The sequence below is a fragment of the Miscanthus floridulus genome, chromosome 8, assembly GCF_019320115.1.
Source record: "Miscanthus floridulus cultivar M001 chromosome 8, ASM1932011v1, whole genome shotgun sequence".
In the NCBI taxonomy this organism is placed as follows: domain Eukaryota; kingdom Viridiplantae; phylum Streptophyta; class Magnoliopsida; order Poales; family Poaceae; genus Miscanthus; species Miscanthus floridulus.
Genome location: NC_089587.1, coordinates 205654769 through 205671906, shown reverse-complemented (window position 1 = coordinate 205671906; position 17138 = coordinate 205654769). Strand labels below are relative to the sequence as shown.

Sequence of the window (17138 nt, the reverse complement as noted above, 5' to 3'; positions counted from 1 at the left end):
ATTGCTTTAGCAGAGGCGGGCATACAGGCGCAGGAGGCTGACGACGACACAGGCAGACTGAGCGAGCTCATCTCTCTAGCAGAGGCGGGCATTCAGGCGCAGGAGGCTGACGACGACACTGGCAGACTGAGCGAGCTCATCGCCCTAGCAGAGGCAGGCTTACAGGCAGAGGAGGATGACGACGCGTTCTTCACTCAGGCCGCAGCCCGCAGACGAAGCGGAGGCCGCTTACTACAAGCGACAGGCAGGTGAGAGCAACGCAGTTGAGCCTAGCCGCAGCAACAGGGTTGTAGTAGAGGACTGGTACTCGGATGATGAGTTGCTTACTCAGTACGTTTCAGATTGAGGATTTGGAAGTGCATTTGCCCCTTTGTCTACTGTCGGCACTTAGTTATACTATTAATATGTTGTGTAATATGACATAGTATCTAACTTTTCATTATGTGGTTGTTTTCATTATCAATGGTCTTAATATTCCGCTTAATATACAGACTTATTTCTATTTGAACACGTTGCTGCAAAAAACAGTAAACGACATACGATATTATAGAAATCAACACACGAAACACATTAAATGGGCATGTGACTACAGGTACCGAACCTGGGTACATCGTGTTCTTTGACTAAACCTAACATGCCTTAGGTAATTAAACCATGCCTTCGATAATTAAACCTAACATGCCTTAGATAATTAAACCTGGGATTCTCCACAAGAAAAACATAAACTCATCCTAGTAGTGTGGCCACATAGCAATGTGTGCATCTTCTCCTAGTAGCCTCCCGTTGTTGGTGGTGGTGGTGGCGGGGGTGATGGGGGAGACCCCTTTTTTCTTGTGGTTAGGGCAGGTGCAATATGGATCATTGCAGAGTGCCTCCTGTGAATCGGCACCATTGTTGTTGTCGTCCTGTTCGTCGTCCTTGTAACCGCTGCTAACTTCCCTTTCTAGATCAAAGATACGGTCTTGTAGGTAGTAGATGTACTCCGCATGTGGATAAATAGGTCGAGGATCGACCCACCTACTGAACCCACAAATTTTTTTCTGTCAAGGAAGACTACAAAAAGTATGTCGTGTAAGTGATATACAAGACAAACATAATGAAGAAACAAATAGTAAAAGAAATTACCCATGCTCGCGGGCATTTGAAGAAACGACGACCTCCATCTATTCCCTCGGTGAACATCTGCACTAGGCAGTCCTCACCATGCATGCATTTTGGCCACTCTTCTTTACTTTCATCGTATCCTGTCAGTGGTGCCTCTTTGGTGAAATCACTTTTGCTCTCAACTGGGAACCTCTCATAAAGGAGCTTCCTCAAAGAAATCGGGACCAAGAGGACCCTCCCACCCCCAGGTAGTTTTCTTCCCCTTTCCTCTCCCTCTGGACGACCCTCCAGACATTGGTACTACAACGAAAGCAAATGCTGAGGAGTGTTCTTCTCCTTATTGTTTGTGTGAATGAGAGGGAGTGAGTGGTTATTTATAGGTCAAGAGGAGGAATGGAGGCCTGTCAATGTGCCATGTCAGCGATCCATGTGCCGCTTTACCTTAGCCCTTGGATCAAACAGTCATAAGATGGATGGTGGAGATAGAGTTTAGTTGTGCTTCCTTGCATGTTGTCCTTGCAGCTGAGAGGTCTATATCAGTGATGTGATAATTCGATGATGTCCGTGTATCTGAAAAGTCTATATTTATTCTATGAAAATCATAGATTCTCTGAAATGCATAGAATCTTGTACACAGCGTATGTACAAATATTCCTGGATTATAAACGTAATAAATTTATAGTTAATCTGTGTACTACATTTGTGTCTTTGTACAAGTATAGTATGATTAAAGATTCACGAAAAAAATTCGCAAGATACAGTCTTGTATTAGAAGCATCCACAGTTACAAAATAGAGACATCAATATATATTCTAAACATTTACTCATCCAACAAGCATAATGCAACCACAATGAATATCACAACTAACATAATATGTCATGCAAAGTACAAATAGTCCACAATATTCATACGGTCCCGAATAATTAAAGATAAGTAAATACAATAGTTCATAGTAACATCTACCACGTCCCTCACTGTCTCCTACTCTTGCCCCTACCCTTGTGACCCAGAGCGCTGGTGCCTGGAGTGTAAGGGTCACGGGGACGGCGTCGCCTAGTGCCTAGAGGCGGTGTAGGATAAGTCGATGGAGCGTCATGGAGCTGAGAGGGCCCAAGCTCATCGTGCCTCTTGTCCATGTCATCGTCGTCCTCGGCCTCCTCGTCCTCCTCCTCGTCCCCTGTAGCTGCTTGACTAGAGGAACCCAAGGCTCCTCTTCCTGCGGAAGGATCGTACACGTCATGCGTCGTGTTTGTCCTGCAACCATAACGACCAGCCGCACAGCGTAGACGACGTGACAGCCTCTGTTGTACAAAACAATGTTAAGTGAAAGAATATAACGTATTAATGATTTGTTTGAAAGAATATTTGTAATCTTACATCTAGGAAGCCAAGTATGTAGTCATCATTGACTCTAGGCCGAACGCGCTCGATCTCTTCAACTGAGCTTCTCAGTGTATTGCCCTGCAACAATGTTTTCAATATTAATACTCCTAACGTCGGTCCAAGAACACCTAATGTATTGTTATGTAACTAAACGTAACAAAATAAGTCGATTGGCTTACCACTCTGTCCAAGATCGGTCCTGCCTCCACCTGCCTTCCTGCACGAGTGGACCGGTCGTACGTCGTGTCCTCATCGTCGGAGGACTCGATGTCGGCGTAGTCAGCTTTGGTCCACTGTAGTCTGAGCCTGCACCTTGTCGAATGCTGGTACCAAGCTTGGTACCGCCTGAACTCACGGTTCGTGTGCGGCTCGTTGTTGTCGTCCAGGTTGTCGTGCATCTCCTCCCATTCCTCAATGTAGGACTGGTGGTGCCTCTCCCAGTCAAAAATCTTCTTGTTCCTCTGACGATCCAACCTGCACGTATCCCAGTTACTGAGGCAGTGGATCCACATCCAGGACGCATTATCACCCGTCGCGTCTGGAAAGAGAACGCAAGCAAAAAGGTGTAGGATCCACGCCCGGCAGTAGTACACAACCGTCTCCTCATCTGCCTCATCGGGGCACTGTGCGAACTCTGTACGTAGCCATGAGATGGGAACTCCAGAAGTGCGAGCCCCTTGCTCGCCAAGCTCACGCCCAAGGAAGGCCTCCACTCGTGCTCTCCATCCCTCTGACCTGCACTGCCCGGTGACTGGGTTCCCATGAATCCTTAGGCCTAGCATCTTCTGACAGTCCTGAAGCGAGACTGTCATCTCCCCGAAAGGTAGGTGGAAGCTGTGAGTCTCCGGCCGCCACCTATATTTAAGACCAAGGAAGATTACTTATCAAACAGTCAATCGCATTAACAAATGGCCATGAATGGAGGCAATGATTCACTTTAATACCTGTCTACCAACGCAGTTATCGCCGCTGAGTTGAACTTGGGCAACCCACGACGAACCTGAAAGGAGATGACATCCAGGCCAGCTCTTTGCAGGAATGGAGTGTACCTATCATCGTACCGAATGTCCAAGAACCCACTGTGGGTCCTAGAACGAAGGTGCGGAAGGTCCTGCATCGAAGATAACATAGTAACATGTTACTTCACGAACACATGTACGAATAAAACTTATAGATTATTACCTGCCCCAGCGCAACGAGACGTCCTCTGTGGGTCTCCTCGTACGTCGGGTCGAGCAGGTGGAATTGCTCCATCCTACAAAAAAAGTGAATGAATTAGAATTGCAATGTACAATGAAACATGAACTTATAAATGTATACATAATTGACACAAATACAAGCATAAATTGAGACATGCATAATTAAATATATGATACGACAAAATATAAAATAATACTATAAACCAATAGTCCTACCTCACTAATCTGCCAATGGCAACTTCGTGAGTTGTGGCCAAGTCTACCGCACTTGCCGTACTCGTACTGCTCGGGATCAGTAACAAATAGAGTTCCTCTCCCACGCCTAGTTCTTCCGGGTATCTGATCCATAACCATCCTATGTCTCGTCCTCTGCCTTGATCCACGCTTGTTCCAACGGTAAGCTGGATCGGCAATGTACTTCGGCCCATCATAAGGAGGCCACTCTCCAGGGTCCCGGAAAGGCACGAAGCGAGGGCTTCATGTGTTCACAAGCGTGTTGACACTGAACTCGTGAGGTATCCTCCTCTCGATATTATAGTTGCGATGCCTAGCTGCTGCCACCAAATGCGAACATACAAAGTGGTATTGCCTTGGTTTACCACAAGTGCACTTGAAATCTTGGAGGACAACCACATGTATCCTCGACTCTCGGACCTCGCCATCGGACGTTGTACCGCCCCTATGCTCGACCTGATAAGTCCCTGTGGCGTGGTCAAAGCATGCAACCTCATGTGTGCCAGCCCTTTCTCTTGCCTTCTCTAGATGTGCCTTTGGTTTCGGAGCCCATACCTCTCCATCACTACTCAACTGCAATGCATGGGCGTGTCTATCGTTGAACCAGGCAACAAGCTTATAGAAGGTGAATTGAACAATTGCATTCACGGGCATACCACGTATCCCCAATAGCAATTTATTGAATGACTCTGTCATGTTGCTGCATTGAAACTCGTACCTCCAGCCACCATCGTCATGAGCTCTCGTCCATTTCTCCAAATCCCTCATCAAACCCGTGAGCCATTGTCTACCTTCTGCATTTGATGCGGTTCTGACCTGCTCCAACTTTTCTCTAAAGTACTTGTCCTCAAGCTGTCGAGCAGCCTCCTGCAACAGATCAAAGTTTTTCTTCACACTGTCCTTCCATAGTAGATTCTCGGCAAGGTGTCGAGTACACCAACGATGGTGCAAAGGTGCATACCCCTCTAACTGCTCTCGCACGGCATTAAGTATGCCCTGATGCCTATCAGATATGACGCCAACCTCCCTGCCAGGGCCAACCACATGTATCCGGACTAGCCTCAAGAACCATCCCCAACTGTCATTGTTCTCCTTCTCAACCAAAGCAAATGCTAAAGGAACCAACTTGTTGTTCGCGTCACAGGATATGGCTATAAGAAGTGTGCCCTGGTATTTGCCAATCAAGAACGTACCATCAATGGAGAAGACAGGACGACAATGCCTAAAGGCCTCGACACACTGAGGAAAGCACCAGAAGGCACGGAAAAATATCTGCCTCCCATCCTTCCATGCATTAGGTTTTGGGATGTACTCATAATGCATGTCTGGATTCACCGCTTTGATTGCATTGAAAAGAAATGGCAGCTGCTCATACCCATCCTCCCAGTCCCCATATATCATGTTCCACGCTCGCTGCTTAGCCCTCCATGCTTTACCATAAGTTATCACATATCCTCCATACAACGCCTCAACGGTCCTGATAATTGTTCTCACCTTCATGTTGGGTTCTCCCTGCAAAATCCCCATCAACCGCTTGGCAATTAGGGTAGATGTCAACTGCCGATGCCTCAGTGTCAGCTCATGGTCAGCATAATTGTGTGGCCCAACTACTTTTGTGATCTTCCATTTTCCGATCACCTGTTGCTTCCTTGCACAAACCCTCCATGGGCAGCGTTCCTTGTCACACACAACTGTGTAACGGCGCTCCACATATGAATGCAATACCCTGTAAGGCCTCTTTCGTATCACTGCAAAAGCCTGCAACCACCTCTTCAAAGCAGGGAGGTCATTGAACACCCTCCCCTCCTCAATTACCATGTTAGGACCGGCCTCAGGAGCTTCTAGGAGCTCATCATCACGTCCTTCTGCAAACGCCAGATCAGAATGAGCAAGATCACTAAACTCATGAACTCTAGGATCACGGTGGTCGGGAAAAATACGTCTCATCATCTCAACATCACTCTCCATCAGCTCTCCAACAGGACGATCATCATCAGAATCAAGAGCCCTAGCCATCTCATATGGCTCCGAATCATTCATAATTTCAACATTATTGGAGCCACGAAATCCATCTGAAAAGTGCACTTACGCAGCAACATGGGGCACATCGATATTCTCAGGAATGTCTCCTGCAACGTCATTACAGAAATGAGGAAAGAATGAAAAAAATACCATGAATATGATGAGCTCCCAAAAACCATGCGGTTAAGACACTTACTCGGATGATTCTGTATCAAAGGGATCTCATAAGGAGGATCTACCACGAAAACATGAGTATGACAACCATCTCCAAATAACGCATTGGGGGCAGATTGAGCATCAGGAACCGTAGGCGCAATCTGCACATGCAGGTAAGGTTCCGAAACGGGAGGGTCGATGTGTGTCGGATGATCCATTGCTGGGGTAAACCCATGAGGGATTGGATCAACTAACACCCGACGAACAACCACGTCCAAACATTGCAGCTGGCTCTTCATAGCCGATCTCACATAGTTATCCCACTGATCCGCACAACTAATTGAGATCATTCGCCTAAAGATGTTCGGAGGACAACCTAGGTGCAGTACACCATCAACTGCAATGTCATCATCTCCAAAGCAATGCAGCTCCTCCCGAGCCCTTGCAACCATATCACTAAATGAAGGCCTATCATTGAATAGCACAGGCACGCTTTGCATGTCAAGAAACTCAATATATCCATAACGATCGCTTTCAACCGTGCCTCCATGATATATGGTCACTAGGTTGTCCATCTATTTAAAAAACGTAACGAAACACATGTCCTTTAGTCCAAATTATACGATAGATAGTACCTAACAAGTACTTTCTAACTACAAACTAAGTAATCATGATCATAACTACATATATATTTATAGTGTACTCACTAAATAGCAAGATCATATGTAGTTAACTATAAATATAACTACATATCTAAGTAGCTATCTAACTATATCTATTTATCAATGTATCTATGTTTCTATCTATCTACATATATATATATATAACTAAATCAACTAACAAAGTCATCACAATATAACTAGTCAATAACATACACCAACTAAATAGGTACATTGCATATTCATATTTTATACCTTTCCGGGTCGACGGACGATGGGCGTAGGTCTAGGCGAATATCCGGGACTGCGGTGGCGCGGCGACGGGGCGCGGCGGTCGCGGGGTGGCCGGCGCTCCGCGCTGCGAGACCGGCTCGACGGCCGCGGGAGGCGGGGCGAGGCGAGGACAGCGGTGGACGTCGGCAAGGCGGGGCGAGGCCGAGGCCGGCGGTGGAGACAAAGGCTACGACGACGGTGGAGGGCGTGGCGGCTCGGCGCTGCAGCCAACCAACGGCCAACAGCGCGAGGGCACGGCGGCGCGGTGCGGGCTCGGGCGAGGGAGCGGAGGCAGCGGCGCGGGCTCGGCCGCCGGAGCAGCAGCGGCTCGGACGGGCCCGGCGGGCGGGCTGGGCGAGGGACGGAGGCAGCGGCGCGGGCTCGGGCGCCGGAGCAGCAGCGGCTCGGACGGGCCTGGCGGGCGGGGCTCGGCGCAGGCGGCGCGGGCGGGCGAGTGGCGAGGGGGCGCGGGGGCGGGCGGGAGGGGGGCGGCGGAAGATGCGGTGTCGGGGGCGCGCGGCACGGCGAAGGCGGGTGACCGCGGGGCGCAGACGGATGGGAGTTGGCGGGACGAGCGGGTGCCGCGGCGTGGCGCGCGCGGGCGAAGTCCGGGGCGGGCGGGCCTGGGCGCGGCGGCGGCGGGGGGCTGGCTAGGGCAAGTAGAGGAGGAAGAAGGCCGGCCGGCCGGGGTAGATATTTAGGCCGAGCTCGGACGCCAGAGTGAGTGGCGCCGAGCTCGGCGCCAAGATCTACGGCGCCGAGCTCGGCGCCATCCGCTCTGGCGCCGAGCCCCTTGCAGGCCGTTTGCCCGTGGCCAGGAGCTCGGCGCCAGTCAGTGTGGCGCCGAGCTCGGCGCACTCACTCTGGCGCCGAGGCAAGGGTCCATTTCTGGAATTCTTTCCGCCAGGGGTCTATTTGAGAGAAACTTTCGGAAAAGGGCCAAAAAGTAAAAAATTCGGCCATGCTTGCTGTGTACACAGATAAACAGTTACAGCATTGCTTCAATCCCAAACAGCGTCCTTAAATACTATCTTGTCTCGATAAGAATTACAAGCCGAGAGCTTCCAAACGCTCCAAATGAGCATTACACAAACCACGTTGCTACAAAACCCTGCACAACCCAATATATAGCGCAACAACCTATGGCGCAACCAAACTCCCCAGTAGCAGGAAACACAACTCCAGATATATGTTTTATCAGGTACAGCCGCCCCGATGCTGGTGGCGCGAGACCGTATTGGGCCAGTAGCCAGCAAGGCAACCCCATGTGTACACAGGATCGGTCTCAGAATAGGTGATTTGGTTCTCCCTTCATGATGCTCGCAACTTTGTTCATTACCCCCTTGTCTTAGCTCTCTTCATTCCAAGGCTGTTGTGGAAAGGGGACGCTGAACCGGATCTCTGCATCCCTTCCTCACGAAGGGTGCCATTAAGCATTGCAAGCTCCCGTAGCTGCTGCTTCTTGAAGAAGTCCTGGGATTCATCCTGCAAAGAAGAAAACAAGAACTATTCAGGTATCCATTCTTTAAGATGGAGTAAAAGAAGCAAGCTAAGAGTTTAAAAAGGATAAAAGGTATTGATGGCATACCACAGGCTTTAGCAGATCTTCAAGGATCTCGCGGGCTTGCATCAGGCGAGCATCAATGATTTCAACAGGTAGCTCTGCCTCAACCAATATATGAAGGGGTTCATTCAGGTGTTCATATCCTGGCTTCCCTCGCATCATTTCCCCCTGAAAAATAATAGCACAAGTGACCCCCAATCCCATAGCACAAAGTAAACAGAATCCACTAGATGTACACATGCATAAAGGTAGCTAGGCCATCTAAGGATGGATGGCCCCATTCTGGGAAGTTCCAGAAAGAAAGTGTTTTTTTAGAGAATCACCAGGTAGCCAGTGTGGGCTTTCATACCAAGACACAAACTGGAAGGTACATAAAAGAAAACAATTTGAAAAACCAAGCAGTAACAAACTATAAAATATCCATATTTTCCAAGCCAGAGGTTATCAGGGATTCAGGGTTGATTTGGCTTTGAATGACTCAAGTCATACATGACGAATCAGTCCATAAGTTCATAGTTCATATTTCATACATAAACTCCAATTTTCCAAATTTCTGAGTACATCTAACAACCAAATCCATAAAAGTAAGAGGCACTAATCTGAATGTTTACCCGTGCTGGATCTTTGATGCTGCCGCGACCTCTTATCAGTACGCGGCAGTCTGTATTTGCCTCCACCCGCTTCAAGGAATTTCCTCTTGGACCAAGGATGCGGCCAACAAAATTGTACTAGGAGAATAGACATAAAAACAAGATAAGGATGTAGCAATTCAAGAGTATAACAATTTGTGAAAAAGCACACTTACTGTTGGATATTTATCTACTGGGATATCGACCTTCATTGTTTTCTTGACAATAAGTCCAGAGGAGCTGCCTTGTGATCCTCCAAGCCAGCTATAAGCTGGTGAACTCTGCATGATCACAAGTTGATCATATTATAAGTTTAGAACCCCTTTTCTGACTATTAGTGTTGGAAATGGAGCAAAGTGAGCTAAGATAGCAAATGAAAATCAACAGAATTCAAGCCAAAGGAAAAACCATTGTGCAATGCGTACAGTTTGATGGATCTGAATAAGTATAGGATTATGCTGAAAAGAGTGACGATGACACATCCAGCTATTCCTGTGCACATGGGTTCTATTTTGAAGAACAATATGTTTATGATCAGGCATAGCTTTGTCGCAAGTCATTCTATATCGAATATGATTTCAATAAGAGCTACTGTTGCTGAAACATAAAATAGGTAGCAATCTGGTTAGACCAGTCAGCAGATTGCCAGATTCTGATTTAGGATGGCAACTGATTAGAATTGTCAGACTTTCAACATATGGAGCCAAATTAGTGACAATTAGCGTTAGCATGTTATCCAAACTTCGACACATGGAACACAGAAAAGAATTTAATGGCATCTTGGAACCCACTGCCTGAAAGGGATTATATTATAGTTAGCAAGTTAGCATAGGGGCCAAGTAGTACGAAGAATGTAAGCATCTACATTTGAGTAAAAATCAGTTAGAGAAAACCTGATCTAAGCTTTCAAGATGGTAAATTAGGCATGAAGAGTAAGTAAGTCATGTTAAATAGTCAGTATCCATACTTCTGATTGAAACGCTGATGTCCACCCATTCATGTCAGTAGCTGCTCCATTTGAATACAATCCTCCCGTTGTTAGTGGACTACCATGTTCAAGGCCACTTTGATTTAAAAGGGACGCGTTCTCCAATAGTGTGGAAACACGTAAAATTTCTGCTCCAACATTGCAATTACAAGCACAAGACGTAGAAAAAGTTAGCAGTTAGAATTAGTGATTAGTAAATGCAGTTAGCATTAGTAATTAGTAAAGGCAGTCAGAATTAGTGAGTAGTAAATGCATAGATAACCTCACGTTGTTAGTGCCAAGACATTGATTTGGAAGAAATTTTCCATCTTAGAAGTAGACAGCTTGTGGAGTCAGAACAGAGTCAAGTTCTCTTATCTAAAATATTTATGTTGAGAATATATACAAATATAGCAGGTAACTACTATGGCAATCTTGGAACACCAAAAGAAGCTGCAAAAGAAAAACTTATAGTATGATAAAAAAAACAATCGAAAACAAAACAAGCAGATATGCAATATAACACCTAAATGAAACAATGCAAAAATAAGTGTTCTTTATAGGATTATAACAGTTTGTCCCATACATGTACCCCAAGAGAGGAGAATCAATGGCCACTCTCTGCAGATCGTCCTGGCCATTTATTATATCAAAGTGAACAGAAATAAAAAGGTGTGCTTCTATCTATTAATCCAAAACACATGAACCATCTTATATCTCTCACCAAGCTCTAATTTTATGTGGATTTTAAATAATCAGAAGCGTGCACATTGTTTGTCACTGTAAGCACAACAATGATCACTCAAAATTTAACCATCTGGATCTTTAAGTTCACCCAGCCACCCCGAACTGTGAGTCATGCACACTCACGTGTCTCAAAGAAAACCACAATTCTACGAATTATTGTTACCTCCAACCGATCATTTTCCAGCAACCAAGTGTTCGCTGCTGTGCCGTTCTAGGAAGGGAATTCAATGACACTATGGTATGACTTCATTGTTATAGCTAGAGTGATCAGATGGACACAAGCCTCCAGAGAGAGAGAGAGAGAGAGAGCTGGTACTCATCCAATAACTGCTGGGTGCACTTGCCAGAACCCTCTTTGAGGAATTTATGGCAACGACAGAGAAATGCAAGTCTCTAGATTACCACTAAATATCAGAGGACTAGACAGAAATCAAGGAGTACGTCTTATGAAACCAATACATTGAAACAACAGCGAAATGGCAGGGTTAGTGCTACTTAAGACATTTGCCTTTGGCCCCCTACAAGCAACAAGGCAATCTGTTACAAGACTCAGACCAATGGTGCAACACACCCAAAGGAGTTTTCTATTCCTATGTATTTCCTTCTTTTTTTGGTGTGTGTGTGTGTGTGGTGGTGGGGTGGGGGGTGGGAGGTGTTGTTGTGTTAGTCAACTATTCCTACATCGTAACAGAATATTATGAATGCGTGGCAGCAGTATCAGTGCATCCAGCTATGGGTCATTCATCTGCTCAAATGCATCACGTTTAAATAGCATGACGGCACGAGATCTAACCTTGATTCAGCAACCGCACACTATGCGGGATCACTGGGATGAACGGGCCAAGCTTGTGCCTCTCCGCAAGCAGTTCGGCAAGGTACCTACAAAAGCATCGGAACAAGGTCATCATTCATAACGTGTGAGAACAGCTATGCAAAGATAATTTTTTGTAAAAACAGGGTAGCCTAAAAATTCAGAAAATTCCCCAAAATCCCTAGGCATACACATGAAAGGATCATACTTTGATCACGAACTGAACCAAGTAAATACTGAGCTTAGCGACTCGCTTGTTGAATCCAGCGGAAATCCAGCAAAAGTTCGACGAGAAGCAACTTTGACCAAAAACCGGAGATCTTGCAGGGGCGAACCAGATCCGATGCTAAAAGGGCCTAAACCTCGGCGCGCTACACAAGATTCAAACAGTGAAAACTTCGATGTTCCCCAGAACGGACGACCCAGGCCCCCAATCCGCTCCTCCAGGAAGCGATCGGAGCCGACACGAAGCAGGGGGAGCAGGAGACGCGGGCGAGGCGAAGTGCCATGGCTTACTTCTCCTGTTCGGCGACGGCGGCAGAGGGGGTGCGGAGGCCGGCGATGCGGGGGGAGTGCGGGGTGGTCGACGGCGAGGGCGAGTAGGCCATGTACCGCCCCGACGACATGTCTGCCGCTGCTGCTCTCCCTCCCTCGGCGAGATCTCAGCGGCCCGGGACTGTCGAGACTTCGTCCGCTGGAGCTGGCCTAGTAGATGGCAGCGGCGGCGGCGGCGGGGAAGGAGGGAGGGAGGGAGAGGAGAGGGGAGTTGGAGGGGGTGGAGCGAGGGCTTATATGGGTGCGCGTGGCCGCACGCGGGGGAGTGAGTAGAGACTAGGGAGTAGTGGTAGCCTGGTAGGCGCGCCGCGCGCGGTAACAGGTGAAGTGAATAGTGGCCGGGGCGTGGAGGCGAGCGTGGACGGAGGTTGCGGGCGGCGCCCGGTCTCCCGGTGGTGGTTGGTAAATTTGCCGGGAGACTCGCGAGGAGGGTGGGAAGTCTGACAGATCATCAGATTCAGACGAGGGGGCGCGGTCTGCGTGCCGTCCGATTAGCAGCGTACGGTACATAACGAAGGGCCTGTTTGGTTAAGGGCCTTGCCGACTAAACTAGAGTGTCAAACATATTGACTAAAAGGGGTCACTAAAGTTTAGTGGCTTTGAGGATGTTTGGTTCCTATGAACTAAAGTATTTTGGACTAAAATCTATATTTTAGTTGGACTAAACAACCAAACACTTAGACTAAAAGTTGACTAAAATCATTTAGTCCTTTAGTCCACAAAACTGGACTAAAATGGACTAAAAGGTGTTGGGGACAACCATACCTCTCATTTATTGTCCTCTCTCTCCACTTTATTCCATTTTAGTTTAAGGAACCAAACACCACTTTAGTCCACTTTTAGTTCATGAACAAAAGTGAACTAAAACTTTTAGTCCATGGACTAGAGAACCAAACATGGCTTTAGTCTCCAAGAGATAGCTAAAAGTGACTAAAAGTGGTCCCAGGTGACTTTACTCTTTTTCTCTCTCTCCTCTCATTTTCACTTTTATCATACTTTTAGCGTATGGATCCAAACAGAAGGTCACTGAACTTTACAGGGTGACTAAACTTTAGAGGGTGCTTAGATGCTTTTGGAATAACAAAACTTTTATCCCTAATCTTTTGCTGTAAAACTTTTACCATTCAAATTTTTGGCATTTGATGTTTAGATGCATGGCAAAACTTTAGTCATGCAGACACAACACGCGCTTCCAAGACATTTTTTTATCCAGTTTTAGTCCTCTTGGGTCCCCAATGCTAAAAGTTTTACAGTCCAAGTTTTGTTGTTTTTGCCTATGGTGTTTAGATCTATTTTGTCAAAAGATGAGATAAAACAACAAAAGTTTTGACCAAAATAAGGAGCTAAACAGGCCCTTAGAGGGGTGACTAAAGGAACAAACAGGTCCGAAGTATACTCTACACTGGAGCATACTAATTGGGCTACTAGCCTGGTTTCTTTGTACCGGTATATATACACATTTTGTACTCTTAATATGCACCTACATATACCTCATCATAAGTCAAATTTCACTATCCGAATGGAACATCACTCTAGGGCGGCGGTCAAAAACCATATGTGATTAACGCCCTGTTGAAAGCTCTAGTTTGATTTTGGTTAATTGATGAAACCCTAAGTGCTAACCTAGTTTATCAAGATGATTATGAGATAGGTAGCACTACTCCAAGTGATAAAGCAATGGCGAAGATCATGACAATGGTGATGGCATGGTGATGGTCAAATGCTTAAACTTGGAAAAGAAGAAAGAGAAAAACAAAAGGCTCAAGGCAAAGGTATAAAATATAGGAGCCATTTTATTTTAGTGATCAAGACACTTAGTGAGTGTGATCACATTTAAGATAGTCGTACTATTAAGAGGAGTAAAACTCGTATCGAAATACGGTTATCAAAGTACCAATAGATGCTCTAATTCATTGCACATGCATTTAGGATCTAGTGGAGTGCTAACACCCTTAAAAACATTTGTGAAAATATGCTAACACATGTACACAAGGTGATACACTTGGTGGTTAGCACATTTGAGCAAGGGTGAAGAAGATAGAGGAGATGCCAGCATCGATCAAGTGATCGGATGCTGGATCTGAATGCACCGGACGCTGACTACCTGCGTCCGGTTGTGCTGACTTGGTGGTATAGTAGCTAGGGTATACCACCAGACGTTGAGCTGTGTTTGGTCGAGGAAAAAACAGTTTTGGACCCTTACTGTACTCGATCGGACGCTGAGGCTCCAGCGTCCGGTCAGTTTAGCCGGAGCGTCCGGTCAGCACTTAGCCGTTGTGATCTGACGGTTCAGTTTTAACTCAGAATGACACGTGACATAAATCGGTGGATCGGACGCTGAGTCTAGGGTCCGGTCAGTATGACCAGAGCGTCCGGTCAGAGCGTGTTTTGTCCAGTGAAGGAGTATAACGGCTCTATTCCATGAGGGCTTCTATTTAAGCCCCATGGCCGATTGTAGCTCCAATCCTTGTACATTTTCATTGACATAGCAACCTTGTGAGCTTAGCCAAAACCCTCCCACTCATCTCCATCATTGATCCATCATCATTGTGAGATTGTGAGAGAATCCAAGTGCGTTGCTTGAGTGATTGCATCTAGAGGCACTTGATATTCGTGTTGCGCTGCAGATTTCGTTTGTTATTCTTGGTGGTTGCCACCACCTAGACGGTTGGAGCAGCGGTGGAGGATTGGCACGAGTTGGTGATTGTTCGTGACCATCTTCGGTGATTATGAGGGGAGTTGTACCTTCCTCGGCGGAGTGTCGAAAGGTAACTCTAGTAAATTGCTCGTGTCATTGAGTTACCTCACTTGTGGGTCGGTTCTTGCGATGTCCTATCGTATGGACGAGGTTTGTGAAACACTTCTTAGCCGCCGAACCATCAAGTGTTGGTCGACACAACGGGGACGTAGCGTGTTGGCAAGCATGTGAACCTCGAGAGAAAATCGATTGTCTCTTGTCTTTGGCATTCTCCCAGTGATTGGCTATACATTCATCTTGTGATTGGTTCGTCCCATACACGGTGATATAATCACCCCACTTACCTATTTACATTCTTGCAAACTAGTTGATACAAGCTCTTTAGTATAATTAGAATTGAGAGCTTGCTTTATCATTTACATTCATCTAGTTGAGCTCTTTAGAGTAGTAAGATTGAGAGCTCTTAGTGAGTAGTTACATAGCAAGTTTGGGTGCCTTAGTAATCATTGCAACTAGAATTATTGGATAGGTGGCTTGCAACCCTTGTAGAGCTAGAGCAAGTTTGCATTACGCTATTTGTTATACTAATCAAATTGCTCTAGTTGATTTATAGATTTTTAAATAGGCTATTCACCCCCCTCTAGCCATATTAGGACCTTTTTAAGTGGTATTGGAGTCGTGGTCACCGTTTGATTGAAGGCTTAACAACCTCGGTGTCAAATTATGGCTCAAGTTATGTTCAACCATGTGGGGGGCAAACCACCGTTCTTTGATGACACATGCTATAATTATTGGAAGAGAAAGATAAGGATGTATCTTGGTTCAATCAATGATCAAGTATGAAAAGTGACCGAGAATGACTATGCTATCATTGATCCCGATAATCCAACCAACCAAGATAAAATCAACAAGCAATGCAATACAATGGCTCTCAACTCCATATACAATGTCATTGATTCCAAGGTGTTTGAGCAAATCAATGATTGTGAAAGAGCAAATAAGGTGTGGAAGAGATTGGAGGAAACGTATGAGGACAAACCGGCGGTAAAGAGTACCAAGTTGTACATCTTCAAGGATAAGTTGACAAGTTTCAAGATGAAAGGTGATGAGAGCATTCCGGAGATGTTCCATCGGCTACAAGTAATTATCAATGACTTGAAGGCTTTGGGAGAAAAGATCAAGGATGATGATGTCTCACATCGATTCTTGATGTGTTTACCTCCAAGATTTGAGATGTTGAGATTGCTCATCATAAGAGGAGGATTGAAGGATATTACCCCTAACCAAGTACTAGGTGATGTCATGACACAAGAGACATACCATGTGGAAAGGGAGGAGGATGACAAGGATGACAAGAAGGAAGAAGAAGACAATAAGAAGAAAAGCATAGCATTCAAGGCTAGCTCATCATCATCGAAGAACAAGGGCAAGTCCAAGAAAGAATCAAGTGATGATGATGATCTTAGTAATATTGATGATGAAGCTATGGCTCTCTTTGTGCGCAAGATGGAAAAATTCATGAAGAAGAAGGGCTATGGTGCAAGAAAGAGAAGAGATCACACCAAGAAGAAAGAGTATGTGAGAAGATGCTACAATTGCAAAAGTCTCGATCATGTAGTAGCAAATTGTCCATACAATAGTGATAATGATAAGGATGAGAAGAAGAAGCACAAGGATGATAAGAAAGAGAAGAAGGAGAAGAGAATGATCTTCCAAAAGAAGAAGAAGGGTGGAGGCTATGTGGTCACATGGGATAGTGATGGCTCTTTGGATAGTGATGGCTCTAGTGATGGTGACAAGAAATCTATCAAGAGAGCACTAGCAAGCATCGCCATCAACAACAAGCCCTCCATCTTCGACATTCCATCGACATGTCTCATGGCAAAACCTACCAAGGTAAAATATGGTGTGAGTGATGATGATGAATATGAAAGTGATGTTTGTAGGAGTGATGATGATAATGATGATGATGATGAGTACTCCAAGGAGGAGCTCATGGACATGTGTGAGCAAGTGCATACTTGCTTTGAGATGAAGAGAAAGGAGTGCAAGGAATTAAACAAGAAACTCAAATTTCTTGAGCAATCTCTTGATGAGCTCAATGCCACTCATGAGAGGCTAATGGAAGCCCATGAG

At 45.9% G+C, this 17138-nt stretch overlaps 2 protein-coding genes across 2 annotated transcripts; both read right to left on the bottom strand.

The window, feature by feature from the left end:
- Positions 1–499: 499 nt before the first annotated feature.
- Positions 500–3811, bottom strand: LOC136470529 (protein MAIN-LIKE 2-like). Its single transcript, XM_066468347.1, has 6 exons — positions 3671–3811; positions 3433–3599; positions 2668–3343; positions 2483–2566; positions 2339–2406; positions 500–515 (listed from the first exon to the last, which is right to left on the bottom strand). Exons 1-6 carry the CDS (start codon positions 3740–3742, stop codon positions 500–502), a joined length of 1083 nt encoding a protein of 360 aa, XP_066324444.1. The 5' UTR covers positions 3743–3811.
- A 4220-nt stretch (positions 3812–8031) lies between these two features.
- LOC136478003 (KH domain-containing protein At5g56140-like) lies at positions 8032–12574 on the bottom strand. Its single transcript, XM_066476321.1, has 7 exons — positions 12266–12574; positions 11732–11817; positions 10192–10340; positions 9401–9505; positions 9207–9323; positions 8620–8763; positions 8032–8516 (listed from the first exon to the last, which is right to left on the bottom strand). The coding sequence occupies exons 1-7, from the start codon at positions 12373–12375 to the stop codon at positions 8367–8369; spliced, it is 861 nt and encodes a 286-aa protein (XP_066332418.1). The 5' UTR covers positions 12376–12574; the 3' UTR covers positions 8032–8366.
- Positions 12575–17138: the final 4564 nt, after the last annotated feature.